At 36.7% G+C, this 21,502-nt stretch overlaps 1 protein-coding gene across 50 annotated transcripts in view; it reads right to left on the bottom strand.

The window, feature by feature from the left end:
* Positions 1 to 21,502, bottom strand: part of CLASP2 (cytoplasmic linker associated protein 2) — a 168,940-nt gene that overhangs the window by 30,826 nt on the left and 116,612 nt on the right. For 22 of the 50 annotated variants that reach the window (XM_066350520.1, XM_066350529.1, XM_066350525.1 and 19 more), the window contains 6 exons: positions 21,138 to 21,245; positions 17,042 to 17,104; positions 15,999 to 16,105; positions 14,435 to 14,458; positions 12,881 to 13,125; positions 10,296 to 10,359 (listed from right to left, as the gene is read on the bottom strand). In XM_066350520.1, the coding sequence (XP_066206617.1) occupies positions 10,296 to 10,359; positions 12,881 to 13,125; positions 14,435 to 14,458; positions 15,999 to 16,105; positions 17,042 to 17,104; positions 21,138 to 21,245 (611 nt within the window). The remainder of the gene's footprint in view (positions 1 to 10,295; positions 10,360 to 12,880; positions 13,126 to 14,434; positions 14,459 to 15,998; positions 16,106 to 17,041; positions 17,105 to 21,137; positions 21,246 to 21,502) is intronic. The other 28 variants (XM_066350539.1, XM_066350559.1, XM_066350557.1 and 25 more) reach the window with 3 other exon arrangements.

Genomic DNA, 21,502 nt, shown 5'->3' with positions numbered 1-21,502 from the left:
CAGAAAAACAATCTCTCTTGCTTTTCATTGGACTCTGTGGTACAAGAGTACATGTGAAATGTTATCCAACGTCTGCTCAAGTTCGACAGTTAGCTATTCCATGCAGCACCACTTGGTAAAGAAACTTTGGCCATAATGACTGGCACACCTACAGCTCAAATTGGTTAAACTGAAATCCACTTCATCTGAAGTTTAAGGCATGAAAATACCTAGTCTACTGGCTCTCACCTCTTTGGAAAGAGTGGCACTGAGTTAATCAGAAGATGACTATACTGACAGCTACCTTAAAGGATCTGATAATGGGCTAATTAGAGTTCTCAAAATGTCAGTTGTCACAGATTATTTTTTTTGTTATAGGATATATTATTTACTAAAACTGCCCCAAAAGTAATTTTAAATAATGGTAACTGTAATTAAAATAAAATAAATTCAGGATACAAGTTTTCATCTAAATTTTAATGATTTCTATAAAGGCCCAGATGGCATGCTATTATTCTCCATTTCTATTGATAAGTTTATACTTGGTTCCAATATTAATCTTCTAGTTAAAAAAATTTTGAAAGATGAAAAACATTTTAAGGGAAGAGATGCTAATATTCATAAGTGATGTAGGTCATTAAAATACTTATGAAAAGTGACTTACTTAATGTGTATTATATCTCTTTACAAGAAACTCCACAGCATACTGGAAAATTTGTTTCTAGGCAAATAGGAAAAAAACTCTTAAGACAATGTCAGGCATGTTGTATTGAGACAATCTATAATCACAACAGAGTTATAGAAACTACAGTTTAAAAAAGTTCATCTGAAAGTAACTATTTTCATTAGAAAATTTTAAGTTTTGTTCTCAATACATATTTTCTTTTTTGAGTTTCCTTTATACAGTTATATACGAACTCCCATTTTTTTTCATGTTAGAAATGAAGGATTTTTTTTCTATCAGAATTATAACTAAGCTTTAACATTTGAGCCTGAATTAGAAAAAAATACACGTTCATTATTTGCTGAAGAGCAATGCTCTGTATTTGTAAAAGCAGAAACTCAGACTACTTGAAATTTCTAGCACTCACTTACTCCAGCATCTGCGTATACACTATTCTGTTCACGATGCAGTCATTCACTTCGCTCTCGCACCACAAACAGAGCCAGAAAATCTGGTTTCCATTACACTCCAAACTTGGCCAACTGCTTCACTGAAATTGTCTCTGGCCTTCAACTCGGGGCCCAGAATACCGGTGCTTTATAGACTAATCCTATGACAAATGCATGAATCTAATCTAGCATTTGCTAGGTTTTGTAACCTAGCAAATCTATTCAGCCAGATATGCTATAATCAGTCAGCACCTGCCTAGAAAGTCAGCTATTACATATTTAGGAATTTTGTGAGCTGGATGGTAGTTTGAAATCAGCCACTGTGAGAGTATTTACATTTCTGAAATTATAGCAAACACTACAAATCAGGGCTTCCGGTCCTCCTCTCAAACCTGGTTTACCAGCACACCATTCTCTTCTGCCTATTTTCCTGAAGATTCCAAGTTGAGGCTTCCACTACACCAAATCCATTCTGAAAACCATGCACATTAGAATGCCTCTGTCAACTTTGCTATTTTATCTGGTTCTTAGGAAACAGAACCAGAAAAGTGACTCGTCCAAGGTTTCTATAGTGGGGTTTCAACTGTGTTCCATTCACTTGATTGCTGGATAACTAACTTTTTCTACTGTCATTCAACATAAAATTCTCCATTGTCTTTTCTTCTACTTTGATTTCATTTATAGTTCTCCTTCCAGTAACTGTTCCTCCAAAAAATAGCCATTTCTTTTTTAAGACAAATCTTCCTATTCTGTATACTTGCTCTCTGAAGTGTGGTCTCGCCTACTATATATATTTTTATTCTTAACTTAAATCCCTTCCTTACAGATGCAAAAGACACCATATTAAGAATTTCTCCTTCAGTGTCCACTCTATTGCTCCCACCAATAATCTGCTACTCATGAAACATAATAGCTTTTCATTAACTTAGTATGCTTGGCCATTCTGTAGCTCTACTGCTTTACTCTTATTACTTCCCTTCTTGCTGACAGGCATTTCCTTATGCTTCCCAAATGTGGGGTGATTTAAGCACCAGTCTTCACCCTGATTCTCTTTTCACAGTAAGTGTGACTTCCTTTACAGGGCCTCTCTGATTTGGCTCTCTGTTGGCCTTCCTCAAATCTGTCAATCACACCACCATTGTAGACATCAGGCCTTTCTGACCTCAGGTCTGAATTTCTATAGTAGCCTGATTTTAGTTTTTCTATCTCCTAGATGTCAAGGGTGAGAAAAGCATTTTTGTAACAGGCCAGATAGTATATTTTCTAAACTTTGTAGATGTGGTGGTTTGTTCCAATATAACTTTATTTATAAGACAGGCAGCGGGCCAACTCATGTTTCTTTCTCACCATTAAATTGTGATATCACTCTTTAGATACAAAGTCCTTTAATGCTCCTTTACTATTTATAACACAATGTCTCAAAACCTTAGAGAAGGTTCTAATTCTCCAAACTGATCTTAAGACTATCTGGTAACATAAATTCTTTATCCCTGAACACATTAACACATTCCCGATCTCCTTCCCTACTCCCCCTCATTCTATTTACACACAGTAAGTGACTCGCAAATATCACTTAAGTCCCGCCATAGAAGCTTCTTAGACAATAGCCACTGATCTTCCCTACTTGAAACTTGTGGTGTGACTAACTTGATGGTGCTATATCATTTCTTCTATATTGACATTATCTTCCCTACAGTCTCATATCCTGTATTATGGTGCTATATCATTTCTTCTATATTGACATTATCTTCCCTACAGTCTCATATCCTGTATTATGGTGCTATATCATTTCTTCTATATTGACATTATCTTCCCTACAGTCTCATATCCTGTATTAGAACCAAGCTCCAAGTTATCAGAGGCTGAGGACTGAGTATAAAGCTGTTAAAATGCCTGACCAGGTTCGAAACCCAGAGATCACTGGCTTGAGCAAGGGGTCACTGACTCGGCTGGAGTCCCCCTAGTCAAGGCACCTATGAGAAGCCACGTATGAGTTGATGTTTCTCATCTGTCTCCCCTCTCTCTGTTTTTTAAAAAAAATTGTTCAATGAATGCATAGGAAAAGTTCCTTAAAGAGTAAGAATTTACTCTTAAGTGAAACTTACCCTGTAATTGATAGCCAACCCTTTTCCCCCAATGCAAGGGAGATGTGTAAGACTCCCTTTATCCCAGAAATTTAACTTCTTTTTCTTTCCTATAAACTTTCTGAATCTCCCACTTCTCTGGACTCATACTAGTCATTCCCATCAGGCTCTTTCTTTTCTTGCCAACATATCCAAAGTTGATGCTTCTTTCAAGCTCTGAACCGCTATTTCCTTCAAGAAGACTTCTCCGAGTCTCCTAAGTAGAAATTTCTTTTGATTAAATATAATGTGAGCATAGCTGAATAAAAATGTAAACATGCTGTTTATAGTATCCTACATATAGAAACATACTATTATTTTTCAAAATACTAATATCCTATCAATACTTACTAAATGATAATATAGCTGTCTACATGTATCTATCTAAAATACATATTGGGAATTTCATGTTTCTTACTTGATTGCGCTATCACAAAGAGTTCACTGTCAGATACTGGTACTCTCCCATTTCTCTTAGCTATACTTAAAGGAGAAAATGAAAAGTGAATAGGCTAATAAAATACTAGGGCTAAAAATCTGAAGAAAATTTTGAGAATCACTGCTCTGTTTGCTTTTAAGGAATCACATTAATAGAATATTAGAAAGTACATCTGCGGAGGCTGTGACTAAATTTTTAAAAATAATTATGAAACTTGGGAATTATGTTTTTTGTAATCAATGGAACCAAACATCAATAGGATTAATTTATGCTTCCACATAACTCACACCTATAATCTACTGGAAAAGAATTACTATTTGAGTTATTACAATTGAGGCAGCCTTTTATTAACCTTGCTTATATCTTAGGTGTGCCAGTCATCAAATACAGAACAGAAGAACATAATCAAATTAGATTAATTAGTAGATTAAAAAGCACATCTCCAAAAAGAATGACAGTTTGCATAACTGCGAATAGCATTTCGTGGATTGCAAAGGGTCCAACACTGCATGAACTCTTCGGGAGAGAAAATAGAGAAAAAGGGTTAATTGCACAGTCATGCAGTAAAGTTAGGTTTCCAACAAATATTGAACCAACTTACTCTCTATTGAGAGTTCCAACACAGGGGACAGCATGCAAAAAGAAAAAAAGAAAAAAAAGAAAAACACACAAATTAGTCGCCATCAATGCAAAGTTCCTGTATGGAAGAAAAACACTTAGAAAATAAAAGTGACAAATGTTTTCCAGTTTCATGACAAACTCAAAATAATTCATGAATAATATGGGAGAAGAGCATGTGATTTTCCTGTGTTTCTCCCTCACCTCCTACCAAGGAAATTAAAAACAACCTGCTTCTTTTCTAGGCCCTATGGCCTTGAGGCTCAACTTCTAGAAGAAATCTAAGACTCACAGGTACCTGCCCCCACTTCTGGACAGTGCCAACATTTGCTTCCAAAGCATAGTACCAAGAATTTTTCTTTATATTTCCCTCCTCAGAAGCCACAGATTTACAAATTATTTCTGTGAAGGTTTGGAACAATTACTATGGTTTGTAGGTAAAAATTAAGTGTTTATCCTCTCAACCTTTAACTTTCTATAGATAAAATGTGTGTCACGGTCTCCTGATGCTAGGGACTGTAGACAGCTCAGCTGCCTAGAACACTCTCCAGGAGACAAGATGTGACTTTCTAGGACACTTGACAGTGTCCCATTTTCGTAGTTCCAGACTGAATTTCTAGCCTAGCTCTGCAAGACTCAAGAATGTGACTTTAAGAGGTAGAAAGAACTACACGAATTATAAAATGCCAGTTCAAGGCATGTGCCTCAGTGAAGGCGGCTCGGTCAACTAGCTCCTTCAGAGTCAAATGCTAGAACACAGGGTAGCTTTTGACATGACATGCCTTACATTTGAGGGAAAAACGGGTCTAAAGCAGTCAAAATAAAAACCATCCCCGAAGTCCTGAATTTTTCAGACTTATTTAAATTTAGTTTTTAGAAATTTACATAGTACTTGGTATATTCTAAGGGCTTTATACAATATATAATATATTAACTCAGTTAATCCTCATCACAATCTTATGAGGTGGAGATTACTATTAATTCTATTTTATAGATTAGGAAACAATTACACACACTAATAAGGGTTGAAGGTCGAATATGAACCCAAGCAATCTAGCTCCACTATCCACACTTCCTATCACTGTGTTGTACTGCCTCTTTTGTAAAATTATTAAAGGGCTTTAAATTATAGTTGTGGGTTTATGGCCTAAATTACTGTCATACACATATTGTGGTTGGGTCACTTACTCCCAAATTGGTATCTGAAGTAAAAAACGTTTATCAAGTTATAGACATCAAATAATTTCAGCTTGCAAACTATATTTATCAAACACATCACTCCTGACCCAGGAAAGATATCCAGCATCCATTTCAACTGTGTTCAGAAAGAGCTCTTTTTTAACCCTTCTTTTCTGGGATACGGGCACTGTATACTGCAGTTTGTCGGATATTTAATTGGTCTCATATCCTTACTCTAATATATATAAGAGGGAAATATTCTTGGGGCTGGAAAAAGTGACTGATGGAGGAAAGGAGATGGGTCTTTCATGGATGCTCATAACTTGTTTCTGCAAGTATCCTCTCTGCAGGGGACAGCAGGCGGGCTCAGTCATGTTGGGGAGGATAACAAGTTTCAGTTATCATGGAAGCCAGCTACTATCCAGAAGCTGTTAGCATAGAGCTGGTATGTTGACTTCAACCTAGAACATGGGAAAACCCACCCAACCAAGTCCATGGTATGAGGTATCTACCAAACACTATGGCCCAATCTGGGGCAAAGCTTCAGACTGTTTTTGCCCTGTGAGCTTTTAGAGAAGTGATTCCAGTTCAAAGAGCTAACTAACCTAAGCTTGAAATAGAGACGTGTCCCTGACAAGCATATTTTAAAGCTACAAGGAAAAGTGCACGGCACATTTGGGGAAATGAACATAATTCAGACTGGGCTGAGACGAGGCCACTGAAGTGCTTTAAGCTAGTAGAGAAGATTTACCTTTTAGAAAGATGGTGAAAGAATGCAGTGTGGAGAATTTAGGGATAGCAGGTGGGAAGGACGTACAACAGGCAAAAGATGATTGTGTGCTGAATTAGTTATAACAGTAGAGAGATAGTTAGAAAAAGTTTTTTAGAGAGAGAGGAAGGAAGAGAGCAAGCGAGACAAAAACATCAGTTTGTTGTTTCACTCACTCATACTGTCACTAGTTAATTCTTGTATGTGTGCCCTGACTGGGGATAGAACCTGCAACCTCAGCATATCTGGATGATGTTCCGCCTGAGCTCCCCGGGCAGGGCCTAAGAACAGAGGGATATCTGAAAGGTTCAATCAATTAAGACTGAGGGAAGTTTCGCCTGAGGAGGTGGTGGCGCAGGGGGTGGAGCTTTGGCCTGGGTCGCAGAGGACACAGATAGGAAATCCCAAGGTTGCTGGTTTGAGCACGGGCTCTTCAGGCTTGAGCGCAGGGTCACAGATGTGACCCCAAGGTCACTGGTTCGGCTGGAGTCCCCTAGTCAAGGCACATATGTAAAAGCAACCAATGAACAATTATGGTGCCACACGAAGAACTGATGCTTCTCATCTCTTTCCCTGCCTGTCTGTCCCTATCTGTCCTTCTCTCTGTCTCTGTGTCTCACTCTCTCTCTCGCTTAAAAAATAAAGATTGAGTGAGGTTTCTAGAATGGTACCCAAATTCTTCACTTAAGCAGCAAAGGGTGGTGGTTTCATATTATATATAGATAAAACAACGCATGAGAAAGAGTAGTCCTAAAGTTGAAGATAACCAACAGGCATGTATCTAAGGCGCAGGATGAAGATTAACCACTTTAAGGGCATATTTGAGTCATTGGGATGAAATAATTTATTCTTCAGAGAAGGTATAGTGAAAGATGAGGGCCAAGGACAAGACTCTAAACAGCACCAACATTAGTTAAAACACACAAAGAGGTGTCTGAAAATAAGAGCAAAAGAAATAGTATTAAAGAGACTGAGTAGGTATGACAGAAGATGAAGCAGACCTCTTTCCCCTCTCCCACAGCGCAGTCCCTAAAATGACAGAGAAGACACCTTGAATAAACTCAGCAAATTTGAAAAACGAAAAAGGATGTTGATCAGCAAATTGGAAGTTATGAAAAATTCCTGTCCAATATGAGACCGTATTAGCAAGAAACAGGATACACATTTATGTAGCCAAACAACTTCAAGGTAAGCCCTTCTTCCATCTGAATACGATGAAACGTAGGAAGAATGGATTTATGTGCAGTTAAGTTGGCTGGTTTGGAGGCAAGAAATAAAGTTTCTGTTTGATGGCTTTTATTTTCTTAGTCAACCTAGAAGCCAGGACACATACTTGGGGCATGAAATAGGTGGGGAGGAGAACAGGGTTACAGTTTTGAGGACAGACTATTTGACACAGTCTCCATGAAGAACAAAAGAGAAAAATGAGAGGAAGAAGATTACCAGGCAGCACTGAGCACTTGAGACAAAAATCACAGCTCAGAACTGGAGGAGGGCCAGAATACACAGGAATGCACAGGGATGGTTTCACCCAGCACGGCCAGAGGACATTACTGCCCTTCAGCAGTCTTCACCTCAGCCAGTAGCATGGACTCTTCCAGTAGAGGGCCTTAACACTGTTATGTACTTTTTCAGTGTCCATAACCCAAGAGCTGATACAGAACAGGTATCATCAAACTATGGTCTGTAAGCTAAGAATGGTTCTTACATTTAAAATTTGTTTTAAATCAAAAGGCTATTTGGTGACATATGAAAATTAAAATTTCAATGTTCATAAACAAGGTTTTATTGCAAGCCAGCCACATTCCTTTGTTTACACAATGTCTATGGATGCCTTCATGCTAAAATGGTAGAACTAAGTAGCTGTGACAGATACGATTTTGGCCCACAGAGCCTCACTTACTATCTGGCCCTTTACAGATTCTTGAAAGAAAAGAAAGTAGCAAAAACAGCTGCTTGATAATGAAGGTGCAACTGGTAAAGATACACTGTAAAAAGGAGTGGGGAAATATCTGCTATTTTAATAATATCAGGATACAATGCAAATCAAACCATGACGTTTTAAACTCAGGAAATGGTGACACATCCTATTTATTCTTAATAAATTACATTATTGGTAGAGCCTCTGATGGACAATCACGAAATAAAAGCCAAACAAAACAAGTTAAATAAAAATCTTCCAATTACATTTGTCTTCACTGAACTAACTACAAAACCAAAAATCAAACCAAACCAAACCAGATGGGCCACTAAGTGTTGTTAAAAAACAGTCTATAAGGAAAAGCTAAAAAGTTACTTCCTGAGAATTCAAGGGAGGACTGTAGGGGGTTCTCTCCCATCTACAAAGGGAGGCCAAACATTTGTGCTCCGTTCCCTTGCTTTGCTAGCATCAAACTCAGCTTTCCTAATTCATTTCCAAGAGATTCTTTTAAAAAGTGTTTCTCGGCCTGACCTGTGGTGGCGCAGTGGATAAAGCGTCGACCTGGAAATGCTGAGGTGGCCGGTTCGAAACCCTGGGCTTGCCTGGTCAAGGCACATATGGGAGTTGATGCTTCCAGCTCCTCCCCCCTGTCTCTCTTCTCTCTCTCTCTCTCCCCCCCTCCCTCTCTCTCCTCTCTAAAGTGAATAAATAAAATAAAAAGTGTTTCTCCTTATTCCTATATAAATTCTGGCATCCAACTAAACTGTATATTATCTTAACAGAAAATAAAAAACTGTGACTTCAAGGAACAAACCAGCCTCATTCTTCTATCTTCCAGCAGGAATAAATTATTGAAGATGTTTAAAAAATCTATTTTAAAGTTGTACAGATTATTAATTAAAATATCAATTGATAAAACAAGTCCACAGAGATCATAGTTGTCTTGTCCTTTGGTTTGTACTGTCAACCAAGTATCTCAACAGTAAATTTATTTATAATTTATGGAAATTTTTGCATTAAAGCAAATCTTACAGCTATAATTAGTGGTAGCAATGTCAGTATTAAATGGTATAGCCACCTACACGTTTAGTTTAAAAGTTGTATATTTTATACAGTTTAATCTGTATTTTAATGTCTTTAATGAAATTCTTACATTCTTGGATAAAATAAATATACCTTCTGATAAAGATAATCTGAAAATTAATTGTTTTAAAATATAATTTATAATCATTAGCTGGATTTTAGATTATGTATAAAGTAGAATTTTAATATTTTAGCTAGTGTCATAATGAAAATAGAAAAAAAATTAAAAAAGATTATGTGCAACAATAAAATGAAGACAATAAAAAGAAAGTAAAGTAAAATTCATTAACATTTTTCTTATAATTTCCCTTCCACATCTCTTTCTCACTTAGGTTGGAAATTCTCATGTGGATACCCAGTGTCTGTCCTAAAAAAAGATACATAATAAAGTCTCACCATTGTCAAATACATTGCTGAAAACAAAATGAATGAATACATTTTATAACATTATCCATCAAAGTAAACCAAAATTCCAGAGTACACATGTAGATTATGCAGAAGAAGTACTTAATCAAATATATTTCAATCAATATATAACTTTTAATAAAGTTAAACAATGTTTTGAAATTTTTATAGACTATATCAATATATAAAACTATAGCCAAAGCCATATTTTGTGCTTCTGTGTTAACGGCAATTCTCTCCTACAAAACTTTTAAAATAGTGGTTATTTACATTAATGTTGTAATAATCATAAAAGGAAACTGAATAAAAAGTCATATACTAACTACAATTTTTTCTTTATAAATAGTAAACTATTTTTAATAATATAAATACATACACTCACCCTAATTATATAAGAGTTCTGCTTGTTACCATATCCTTCAGTTTATAGCCTTAGATAATCACTCTTTCGAGAAGCTTAAATGATTACCAGAGAGTAACTTCTAAACTATGTCGGATATAAAACACTTAATTTCAATTATGTTTGAAAAGATTATCACCATTCTAGGGCAATAAAAACACAAAAATGGCTTACAGATTATTTTTGCTATTAATTTATTTCTTTTGGGGGGGGCAACTGACAAATGACACCTACAGGAGTAAAACACTTTAAATACTAACACATACCTTGCCATGAGGATCAGCAAACATTCTTGTGAAAATTTCACACAATCTTTTCAGTTCAACTCGACTGTCAAAATAATAAAGTAGCTAATTAGTATCTTGCTGTCTGAAGAAGTCACTTAATAGTAACCTCACACACACACGCATCCCCATACATATAATTGGTCTTCTTAAAAAAATAAGTCCTCAAAATGGAGTAATTTGTGGGATTTACTATTTAGGACTAAGTACAAATTTACCAAATACAACAATAATTCTTTTACAGGCCCTGGCTGGTTGGCTCAGTGGTAGAGCGTCGGCCTGGCGTGCAGAAGTCCCGGGTTCGATTCCCGGCCAGGGCACACAGGAGAAGCGCCCATCTGCTTCTCCACCCCTCCCCCTCTCCTTCCTCTCTGTCTCTCTCTTCCCCTCCCGCAGCGAGGCTCCATTGGAGCAAAGATGGCCCGGGCGCTGGGGATGGCTCCTTGGCCTCTGCCCCAGGCACTAGAGAGGCTCTGGTCGCAACAGAGCGACGCCCCGGAGGGGCAGAGCATTGCCTCCTGGTGGGCAGAGCGTCGCCCCCTGGTGGGCGTGCTGGGTGGATCCCGGTCGGGCGCATGCGGGAGTCTGTCTGACTGTCTCTCCCCGTTTCCAGCTTCAGAAAAATACAAAAAAAAAAAAAAAAAATTCTTTTACAACTGATAGTATTTTATAGGTTGAAAGTTTTTAAGAAAAGAAATAGATTAATGTAGCATGACAGGAAAAACTGTATAAATGCCATTCTCAGCACATGAATCTTATCCTTTTAAATGCCAACATATTTTCTTTACTTTTTCTTTAAGATTTTTTTAGTTTACTGATTTTAGAGAGAAGGAGTGGGGGTGAGGAGCAGGAAGTGTCAACTCCTCGTTGCTTATCACATGTACTTTGATGGGCAAGCCCAGGGTTTCACACCAGCAACCTCAGAGTTCCAGGTCAACGCTTTATCCACTGTGCCTCCACAGGTCAGGTGCCAACATGTTTTCTTAAAGTTTTGTCACCTGAGGGCCAAAAGTTTTCCAAACCATGCCCACTTCCTTGCCATTTAAACTGATATACTGAACCTAACATTAAACTAATCTTGACAAGACTGGGGACTTACCGCAGTGATTCATGTAGCATGATATACAAACCTTAAAGTATGTTAGGTAGTACATAAACTTTTAAATTATATAGCACTATTTATATAGCACAAAAATTAAATTATATGGCACTAATACTTCCTAAAATAAACACACAGCCAGTAAGGCAAAACCTGATTTTAGGTATCAAGAGGAAGTAAGCTTTTATTTTCTACCACACTCATCTTTATGAATTATCTGAAACTAATTTCTTAAAGGGGTAGACTATAGAGGTTTAAAGCATTACATAGATAAAAATAAAGATTTTGGGGGGGAAAGCAAGCAAAAGTTATTAGGAAAAGAAACTAACCTAACAAACAAACAAAACCCCCCCACAAAACCAAACTAAAAAATATAAAATTCTCTCGGTAGAGCAATTCATTCCAATTTCATTTCATATTCTCCAAGATTCACATATTACATAAATACTATAAATATATCTTCACCTGACCAGGTGGTGGTGCAGTGGATAGAGCATCGAACTGGGACATGGGGGACCCAGGTTTGAAACCCTGAGGTCGCCAGCTTGAGCGTGGGCTCATCTGGTTTGAGCAAGGCTCATTCACCAGCTTAAGCCCAAGGTTGCTGGCTTGAGCAAGGGGTTGCTCGGTCTGCTGTAGCGCCGGTCAAGGCACATATGAGAAAGCAATCAATGAACAACTGAGGTGACACAATGAAGAACTGATGCTTCTCATCTCTCTCCCTTCCTGTCTGTCTCTGTCTGACACACACACACATACACACACACTCTTCATTTTCCAGTGAATATAAACCTTTCCTCACTGAAAAACTTAGGAATACACTTTAATAAATAAGTCAGCTTTAATATTATCATATATACATCTTATTTTAATTTTAAAATTAGTTATATTTTCATTTAACATCTATTTGTAAATTACAGTTTCATTTAAAATTTTTTTTAAATAGAGCAAATGAATAAAAAATTTTTAAATAATAATAGTACAGATGGTCCTAAAGGACTGAAGATTGGGAAAGTATCTTGATGCCACCCGCTGTATTCAGGACAAGTCTGTTCCTAAACCAGCAGTATCTTAAAAAATGTCACAGAGACAAAGTCAAGTCAAAAAGTGCTTAACACAGGGGTCGGGAACCTTTTTGACTGAGAGCCATGAACGCCACATATTTTAAAATGTAATTCTGTGAGAGCCATACAACGACCCGTGTACGTTATGCATTATCCAATAAAAATTTGGTGTTCTGGAGGACAGCTGTGATTGGCTCCAGCCACCTGCAACCATGAACATGAGTGGTAGGAAATGAATGGATTGTAATACATGAGAATCTTTTATATTTTTAACATTATTTTTTTAATTAAAGATTTGTCTGCGAGCCAGATGCAGCCATCAAAAGAGCCACATCTGGCTTGCGAGCCATAGATTCCCGACCCTTGGCTTAACAGAACAATTAAAATAAAACAACACAACTCACCTCAGCGTTCTCTGATTTTTTAATAAGTTCTGCAGACCCAGGAGGCCTTCTTTCCTTTCTGACCAGTTGGAACTAGCACATCTATTGAGGACTTCAGCCACATCTTCGGTCTGCCTCATATATGTAGGAATACTACCATTTCGAGAGCTATAGGAGCGTTCTGAACAAGCACTAGATGCGTCGCTGTTGGCATCATCATCTGAATGCATTCCATAAGATTCATATCTTCTTCGAGCAGGTTTTTTCTGTCATATACATGAAGACTCCTATTAGCGGCAGCTAAAAAGAATACTGGTATTTCATAATTTCCACGGATACAAAAGGACTGGTTTCTATTCAAAATCAGTGAAAAGCATGCTGCTAATCATTGTAATTATAAAATGTCAATATTTAATTTTTCTTCAAAAACCATGTCTTAGAAACTAGAAGATGAAATATTCTTTATGTGAAGTTGTAGCAGAAGACTATCTGGGAGTTTAGATATGGAAGTGGGAAGTAATAAAAGATACAGGTTTTTTCCCTTTTCTTTCTCTTTTTCATTGAAAACCAAGAAGAACAACCAAACTATAAATGAGCAGAAACTGTACTGGAAATCTGAGTTAGTAAAAGGAAAAATTACCTTTTAAAAGGACAAGGATGGATCAGGAAATGGACAATGAATGAAAGGATAACTCATGTTTCCTGCTATTTAAAGCTCTATTTTCTTGCCTATATTTTCCTTTCTCTATTCTCCTTTAGCTCCACTATCACTTCTCCTGCCACTCTTCGTCCCTCATACCCAACACTCATGTCTCCTTGAGAAGTAAAATACAAAGAATGATGAGAACCCATTTTGCTTACTATTATTTTTAGGAGGCAAACTCTTTGAGGGTCCTCCAAGTTTTTCCCCAGGTGTCTATACCATCTATTTAAATCAATATGAGAAAGCATGTTTAGATTCCTTTGATTTCTTTACAGCTGAAGTTTATTATTTAATATATGCACTACTAATTATAACATATATCAAAAGTGAAATGAGAGAGTAAATAGGTTATTTGAAATTTCCTTGGGAGAATTAAAACAAATCTTTATGTAATTTAATATTTGAATAAAGACATGAAGACATTTCTATAAAACAGGTTAAGCACAATAATATACAACAGGTTCAGGTGGTATATACATTCTCCAAATTCTAAAATATAAAATAGATATAATTTGAACAAAATTCAAATAGTTACATAATGCTGTTTCCACCATTAAATGCCTCCTATTGATTTAGAGACAACAACTTAATTTAGAATAGCAGTAATGTGACATTTTCTGTGTTGGGACTCCAGGACCAATGTTATTAAAGATACCAGTGTGAATGACATCACCTCATTTGTATGGAGTATTAAAGGATTAAAACCACAATATCTACGTATTTATAACCATATGCATAAATAAAGCAGGATACATGTCGAAGGATTTTATTACACTTGAAGTTTTCATAGAAGACTATCATCTGTTAAGCTGATAAAGCAATGAAAATCAGTTATGGTATCAAAAGATTTCAGAAAATAGCCATGTCTATACCTTAGTCCGTATGTCTCCTAAGAGCTGAGAGCAGTAAATTTTTAAAGAGAAAAGTTGAAAACAATGAAGAACAGTTTGCTAAGCAGCACAAGTACGCATAAGCAATGCTCATAATCAGAAACATTAAGTTGTTTAAAATATATATAGATACATAAGAACAGCTTATTAGCAGGCTATATCTTTGCTTTTGCTAATACCCTTTGGTCCAAAGAAAAAATACCTATGGCACAAAAATATTCCCTTAACCAGTTTTCCAAACTCAAATCTTTTTCTAATTTGGATTCTTTTGTTTCCAAACTTTATTTCTATAATTATTCCCAAGGTCCAAACTGGGTTTGGAAAGTCTTTTCCTAAAAATTGATAGTCATATCTGGAATACCTATGCTATGCAAATGACAGAAGAAGATAAAATCAATTTTGGGGGAGTCAGCTTTTAGCCCTAGTGGTTAAATATTCCCTATATAATTCAAACACAACATCTCAACATCTTAGTATTATAAGCAGTATTTTAAGAATACCCCATTCAATTTATAACATTTATGTGAGAATTTTATGGGTAAATCTGTTTAAAAAGAAACTAAAAAGTATGGCCCTGGCCGGTTGGCTCAGGTAGAGCATCAGCCCAGTGTGTGGAAGTCTCAGATTCGATTCCCGGCCAGGGCATACAGGAGAGGCGCTCATCTGCTTCTCCACCCCTCACCCTCTCCTTCCTCTCTGTCTCTCTCTTCCCTTCCCACAGCAAAGGCTCCATTGGAGCAAAGTTGGCCTGGGCACTGAGGATGGCTCCCTGGCCTCCGCCTCAGGCACTAGAATGGCGCTGGTTGCCGTGGAGCATCGCCCCCTAGTGGGCGTGCCAGGTGGATCCTGGTCAGGCGCATGCGGGAGTCTGTTTCTCTGCCCTCCACTTTTCACTTCAGAAAAATAAAAAAACCAACCCCAAAATACAACCAAAAAAATGTGTCAGGCATAAAGAGCCAGGAAAATATCTTAATTATAGTATCTCTTGAAGTTGTACTTTCTTTTAGCTCTGAAAATACAAATAAGTAACGGAATAAACAAAATCCTACTCCAAATTGAAACAATCTGTAAATATACAAGGTTAAGCCAGCCTTGAAATGATATACTAATAGTACACACACACACACACACACACACACACACACACACACACACACACACCGTTCACAAAAATTAGGGGATATTTCAAAATGAATGTGAAGCACTAAGATATCCCAAATTTTTGTGAGCAGTGTATTTTTATTCTAATCCATCTGCCCTGACTCTCAGTGTCCTAGATAGTGAATAAAGCACATCACCTGATTAAGGGTATCAATATTTTATGTTTTTAGTATTCCATCACTACTACCAGCTATCGCTTAAATTTCTGACCAAGAAATAAAGTTCAAGAATTAATTATACTGCTTTTGACACTGCCCACATTTGATCTTCCTAGATGCGATCCACAAGAAATGAAGCACCTCCCTTCCGACTCTGCTGGACTAGCTTACTCATACATCAGTTTCAGAATTGGAACATCCATAAAGAAGGAACTAAAGAAAAGTACCAAGGCATCTGCTACAGCCTCCTCTACATCGGAACCCGTGTTCAGGACTCGCATGGCACTGACAGAAGATGACAGTCGACTTGACTGGCTGATCCCATAACCCGGACCTAATTCATGAGAAGAATGGAAACAGCTTTAAGAAAGTCATAAATATAGAGTGTCAAGTTAGAAACTTTAAGATCCTTAAGGGGAGGGGGAAAAAAAAACCCAATGGGGAAAGCATTTTAAAAGCAATACCATATTTTCTGGGTACATCTAGTTTTTGGTCAACTATAAGGGTAAAGGCAATTAAAATTACTGACAATGTACGGAAACTAAATTTAAAGACTAGTAGCTATGATACATTTACAACCAGAAGAAAGAAGAAAGCATCGCCGCTGACCCAGAGCTTGCAAGTCCGCAGCGCTGTAATTAATCCAGCTCTGTCAGCCAGGCAAATCTCACGCATATTGGGGAGACTAGCACAAATTTCAATCCTCCAACTGATAATGATTAGAAAGCTCATTGAAGCCACACCAGAAATTTACAAGAGAAAACCCCTGTAATTATTCTCTTTCCTTCAAGACAGGCTGATTTCATTCTATAACTAGGACATATCATTTGATCTTTGTCAAGCACTTAGGAAGTGCCCGCCATTCTGAGGTATGTGAAGACAAACCAGATGGGTTCTCCCCCTCAACTACTTTCTATACTCATATACGATTAAAACACTTCTTCCACCATTTTGGTTTTTTTTTTTTTTATGTACAAAGATGAGGTACGTAACTGAAAACATAAAACGATTCTACATTTTAAAATGACATAACTTAGGTTACACAAAAGAAAAATGTCCATCTGACAGTGGAAAAAATGTTCAAGTACGGTTGCTGAAGGAGAAAAAGTTACTTGGGGGAAAATAAAAATACCACAAATGATTTATTCTCCAACAAATTAAACTTAAATAAAAAACAAAATCGACTTTATAACATGACTCAATGGAAATGGAAAAAACAAAACTACGAGATGAACGCACAGATGATAGTGACAATGTACTCATCCTTCACCTGAGGCCCCATACACATCGGGGGCGTAGAGGGCACCAGTAGATCTGGAATGGTGTCTGGAGGCTGGAATAACAGGACCATATAAACCTCATCTAGTACCACAGAAACAAGGAATAGTGGCGGCACGACAGTCAGGCGAGGAGCGTTAGTTAACACTGGTATTATCTTTAATAGTTAAGGAGCAGAAGATTGCCAACTAGGGCAACTGAACATTAGCATTGCAACATCACCCTTGACACACAACAGATCTTACACCTAAGGAGACAGACGAGCCCACAGGAGACAAAAAAAGTATTCAAATGGAAGGAAATGTCAAAAATACAAGCATGAAACAAAAAATGAACACTGCAGTTTAAAAAAAAAACCACTATGGTAACTAGGAATCAATAATAATCTTAGCTCCTCCAATCCTAAACCCAATGAAACAGTTATGACTATTCTATTTTATAATTAGGTAAACTAAAGCATTGAGAGAGGTTAATTAACCTGATCAAAGTCACATTTACTAGTAAGAGATATACCTCAGTATCTTAGTCTTTCAAGGCCTTTGCTCTTAAATATCTAACTTCATCTTCACATGGTTCAAAAGATAACATACTTCATTTATGTTAGCATAATCACCTTCTATGTACACTGCTCACAAAAATTAGGGGATCAGGGAACATGCAGATACTCCAAGATTTGCAGCCTTTTGCATACTGCATTTTCACCAATGAAATAAAAGTTGGTTTGCATCTCATTTGCATAATCACACAACTTTCTTTGACTTCTCATTTGCTTTTCTGCTGTTCTTATATAATAAAAAAATCAAATGCTTCTTTTTTTTATCACTTCATATTCATTTTAAAATATCCCCTAATTTTTGTGAGCAGTATAGTTCACAGAATATTAATTTCTATATTCAGTAGATTATTTAAATATCAAAGCACATTTGAACATCAAAAAAGAATATTACTAATTTGATTTAAAATTAGTAATAATTTTAAATTATTACTAAAAATGTGTGAGACATTGCCCTACATTTATGGAATGTTTCTCTAAATCTATATTTACCATATTTAAAATTTTATATATCTTAACAATCCATAAGATCACCATAAAGTAAATCTTTTTCTTATATATAGAAACAAATATGCCAGAAAAAATTCATTTCAATATCAAATGAAATATATCACTTTTATTCTAAAAGTTGCTCTTCACATATATTAATCAGAGCAGTTAGAATACTTTTATTACACGAATCACTCTTTCCTTTGCCACAGGACCTTCATGAATAAGAAAATGATCAAAAAGACTGAGAAAAAGGATTAAACAGAAACAATGTTACACAAAATGTTTTATCAGGTCCTGAAAGATGATTGCTATTGTTAGAAAAACATAGTAATATACAGTTAGTTTTCATTTTACCCAATAGAAATAATTTCTAAAGTGGTGAGAAAGAGCTGCACCAATATGGCAATGCCTAATGGAAGTAAATCTCTGAAAAACATCAAGGAATCAGTACTTACTTGTGGTTGAAGATAACAGAAGAGGCACCACTCACGGGCCTATTATGTAGGCCTTTTTTGTGAATCTTAGTTCTGGAAATAAGTGGAAACTAAGGGTGCAAGTCCCGAGAAGTTCATCTTTGCTCAGGTCTGATTTATTTCTGATGGTTTAGGGCCTTCACACTAGCCTTGGGCTACCACTGAATGGAAAGCTATAGAATTCACCTCCTAAAAGGCAATACTCAAGTCAGAGGCAATAGAAGGATTCACCAAAGTATGGACAGGCAAGTTGAGCAGGAAATGGGCACGGGGAGAATAACCTGATCTCTGGAACTGCTACTCTTAACCCCGTGTAACAAACAGGGTTGATCTGCTACCTTCACTACACAGTATCCATGTGTAAACAAAAGGGCCATAAAAACGAATCCTTCTAAAACTACAGTATGTAATTAAAAGACTTAATCATCCTTAACCAAAATAGGATGTTTCGTTAGAATCAGGAAAACGGCTTCCTTTAAAAATAAAATTTAAGTAATGTAAATTGTCAAATGGAGGCTTTGAGATGAATCTAGAAAATTAATGGCTAGACAACATATCTCTTAAAAATAGATATAAACAATATTTATTTTTAATTAATTAACTGTAGGTTATAAATTTCCTCTAATCTCTGATCTGTATAGATTTAAAAGGTACAGACACATTTTGGTTTCTTCTTGCTATCTCACACTTTCTAATAATTCTGCGGTATTATCATTATACAAATGCAGGTGTCAGACCACTGAAACATCTAAGCTCCTAGGCACTGGAGTATAGTAACACTCTTTCTAGGTAAGCAATGACAGCTTCGGGGGAAGAGGCGGGGAGTGGAAGAGGAGCAGTGGGGGCAGTGAGGACGGCCTCTGTGCACCGAGCACAGCTCTGAGGGATTTTTCCTATATTCTCCCATTTACAGCATCTTCAAAACCCTAAGCAGTTACAGAGCTGTATAACCCAGGTCATCTGACCCTAGAACATATGCTCTTAGCAACCAGATAACCACTTTACTTCCTTTAATTCTTTTTTCTTTTTGAGAGAGACCAGAACATGGAGCTGCTCCTGCATGTGCCCAGGTCAGGACCTGGGAATCAAACCAACAACCTCCGTGCTCTGGGAGGATGCTCCAACCAACCGAGCTAGTCGGCCAGGGCTTAATTCCTTTTTTATTTTCAGAGAGACAGAGAGAGGAAGAGAGAGAGAGGGGAGGGGGAAGGGAAGCAGTCATCTGTTGTTTCAATCAGTTGTACACTCAGTGGCTGCTTCCTGTGTGTGCCCTGACAGGGGATCAAACCTGCACCTTGTTGTTTTGGGATGACTCACTTAACCAACTGAGCTAACCAGCCAGGGCATACTTTCTTCAATTCTTGACGGTGGTATGCTTATTTTACACAAATGCACAATTTATTTAATTTCTTAATGCATGTGTGTACATGTGTGTCCTCGTGTGCATACACACAGACACTCCACACACTAAGACTTTTGTATATGAATTAAAAATATCTCTGGTAAAGTACAGAAAGGAAACTCTTTGGCACCTGGGACACATGGTTGAACGTCAAGGTTGAGGCTGTCCCTGTCCATGTCTCCAGCTCAATGGAGTGTTGTAGGTCCAGTACAGAACACTCTAATGATATATTTGAGCCAAGTGACCCAAAGAACAAGAAATTAATCTCTAGAAATTCTATACTAACATGTCTACTGAAGGAAATAATAATTCCAACAGACAGTAGAACTACATTCTACTTAAGTGTCACAAAGTCTGAAAAGCAAGTAAGTATTATAGTTATCTAAATTTTATAAAATTAAAAGAAAACTGAAATGGCTAATTATATGCTTATAAACAAAGTACTAGATAAAATGTTAAAAGGCCATGCAGAAATTCTAAAGATTTTCTGTGTAAAAAATTCTGCCTCTCCAATTATTCTAATATTAAAAGCTTAAAAGTATCATTTAATATATTTATAACTGAGATAAATATAGTATTATAATCAAGGTTATAATACAATCTCTATAATCAGGGACAGATAGATTTTACAGAAGTTACATGACATGAGCAATAAAATGGATGGAAAACAACAAACTGTAAAACACTATAAAAATGTTATTGTTTCCATTTTAATAAGTATTTCATGTTATCTTAAGTATTCTTTCTAGTAATCTAAGTTAAATGTGTTGGTTGAAATGCTAATATTTCTGCTGAAAAGGACAAAAGTATTTATTTTATCAAATAGTTCATATTTCACTTGAGAGTAAATATCTAAATGTTATATTTAAATTTTATAGGTTTATTAAGAAAAATATTAAATTCCATATCCTGTAGTTTAAATCCGTGTGCTATTTACTTGATTATAAAGACAATTTGTTTATACAATGTCTAACTTGCTTATTTAAGGTAAATAAACATCAAAAGTATGTCACAAATATAAAATTTCCTTTTGACTCTTTCCTCAAAAAGGCGGAAAAGAGGCGAAGAAGGCACAGCCGGCGAGAGAAGCTAACCAGGGTGTGTGGTGGGTGTTAGATGGTGACAAGCTGCGGGGAAAGCAATGCCCCTCACCCTGCCCGGAACTTACCGAGGGGCTGAAAAGAGCGAACAGGACTCGTGTCCCGGCTGCTCTCCCGACTGGCTTCTCGGCTGCACCCTTGACTCACACTTGGTCGAGGAATACGACTGCTTCGGGCTGGCACAAAGCATCAGCAGCATTGGAAAAGGGAGACAACAGAAGACAGAATTTGCGTTTTTGATATTTTGGTTTTATTTTTCTGTCTTAAAAATTGATCAGTAACTTAAGTGTTTCTAAGGCTGGGAAGAAATTACTCTTCCCAGAAATGAAACATTACCAGGTATATGGTTAAATTTCTTGAATACAGTCATTTAGTTTATGTCAGATTGGAAGGGTAAAATAATAATTTACTAAAACAAGAAGGCTGCAAATAA

The sequence above is a fragment of the Saccopteryx leptura genome, chromosome 10 (genome assembly GCF_036850995.1).
Source record: "Saccopteryx leptura isolate mSacLep1 chromosome 10, mSacLep1_pri_phased_curated, whole genome shotgun sequence".
Taxonomy (NCBI): Eukaryota; Metazoa; Chordata; class Mammalia; order Chiroptera; family Emballonuridae; genus Saccopteryx; species Saccopteryx leptura.
The sequence above is the reverse complement of the archived record's forward strand: the minus strand, read 5'-3'. Positions and strand labels throughout refer to the sequence as shown.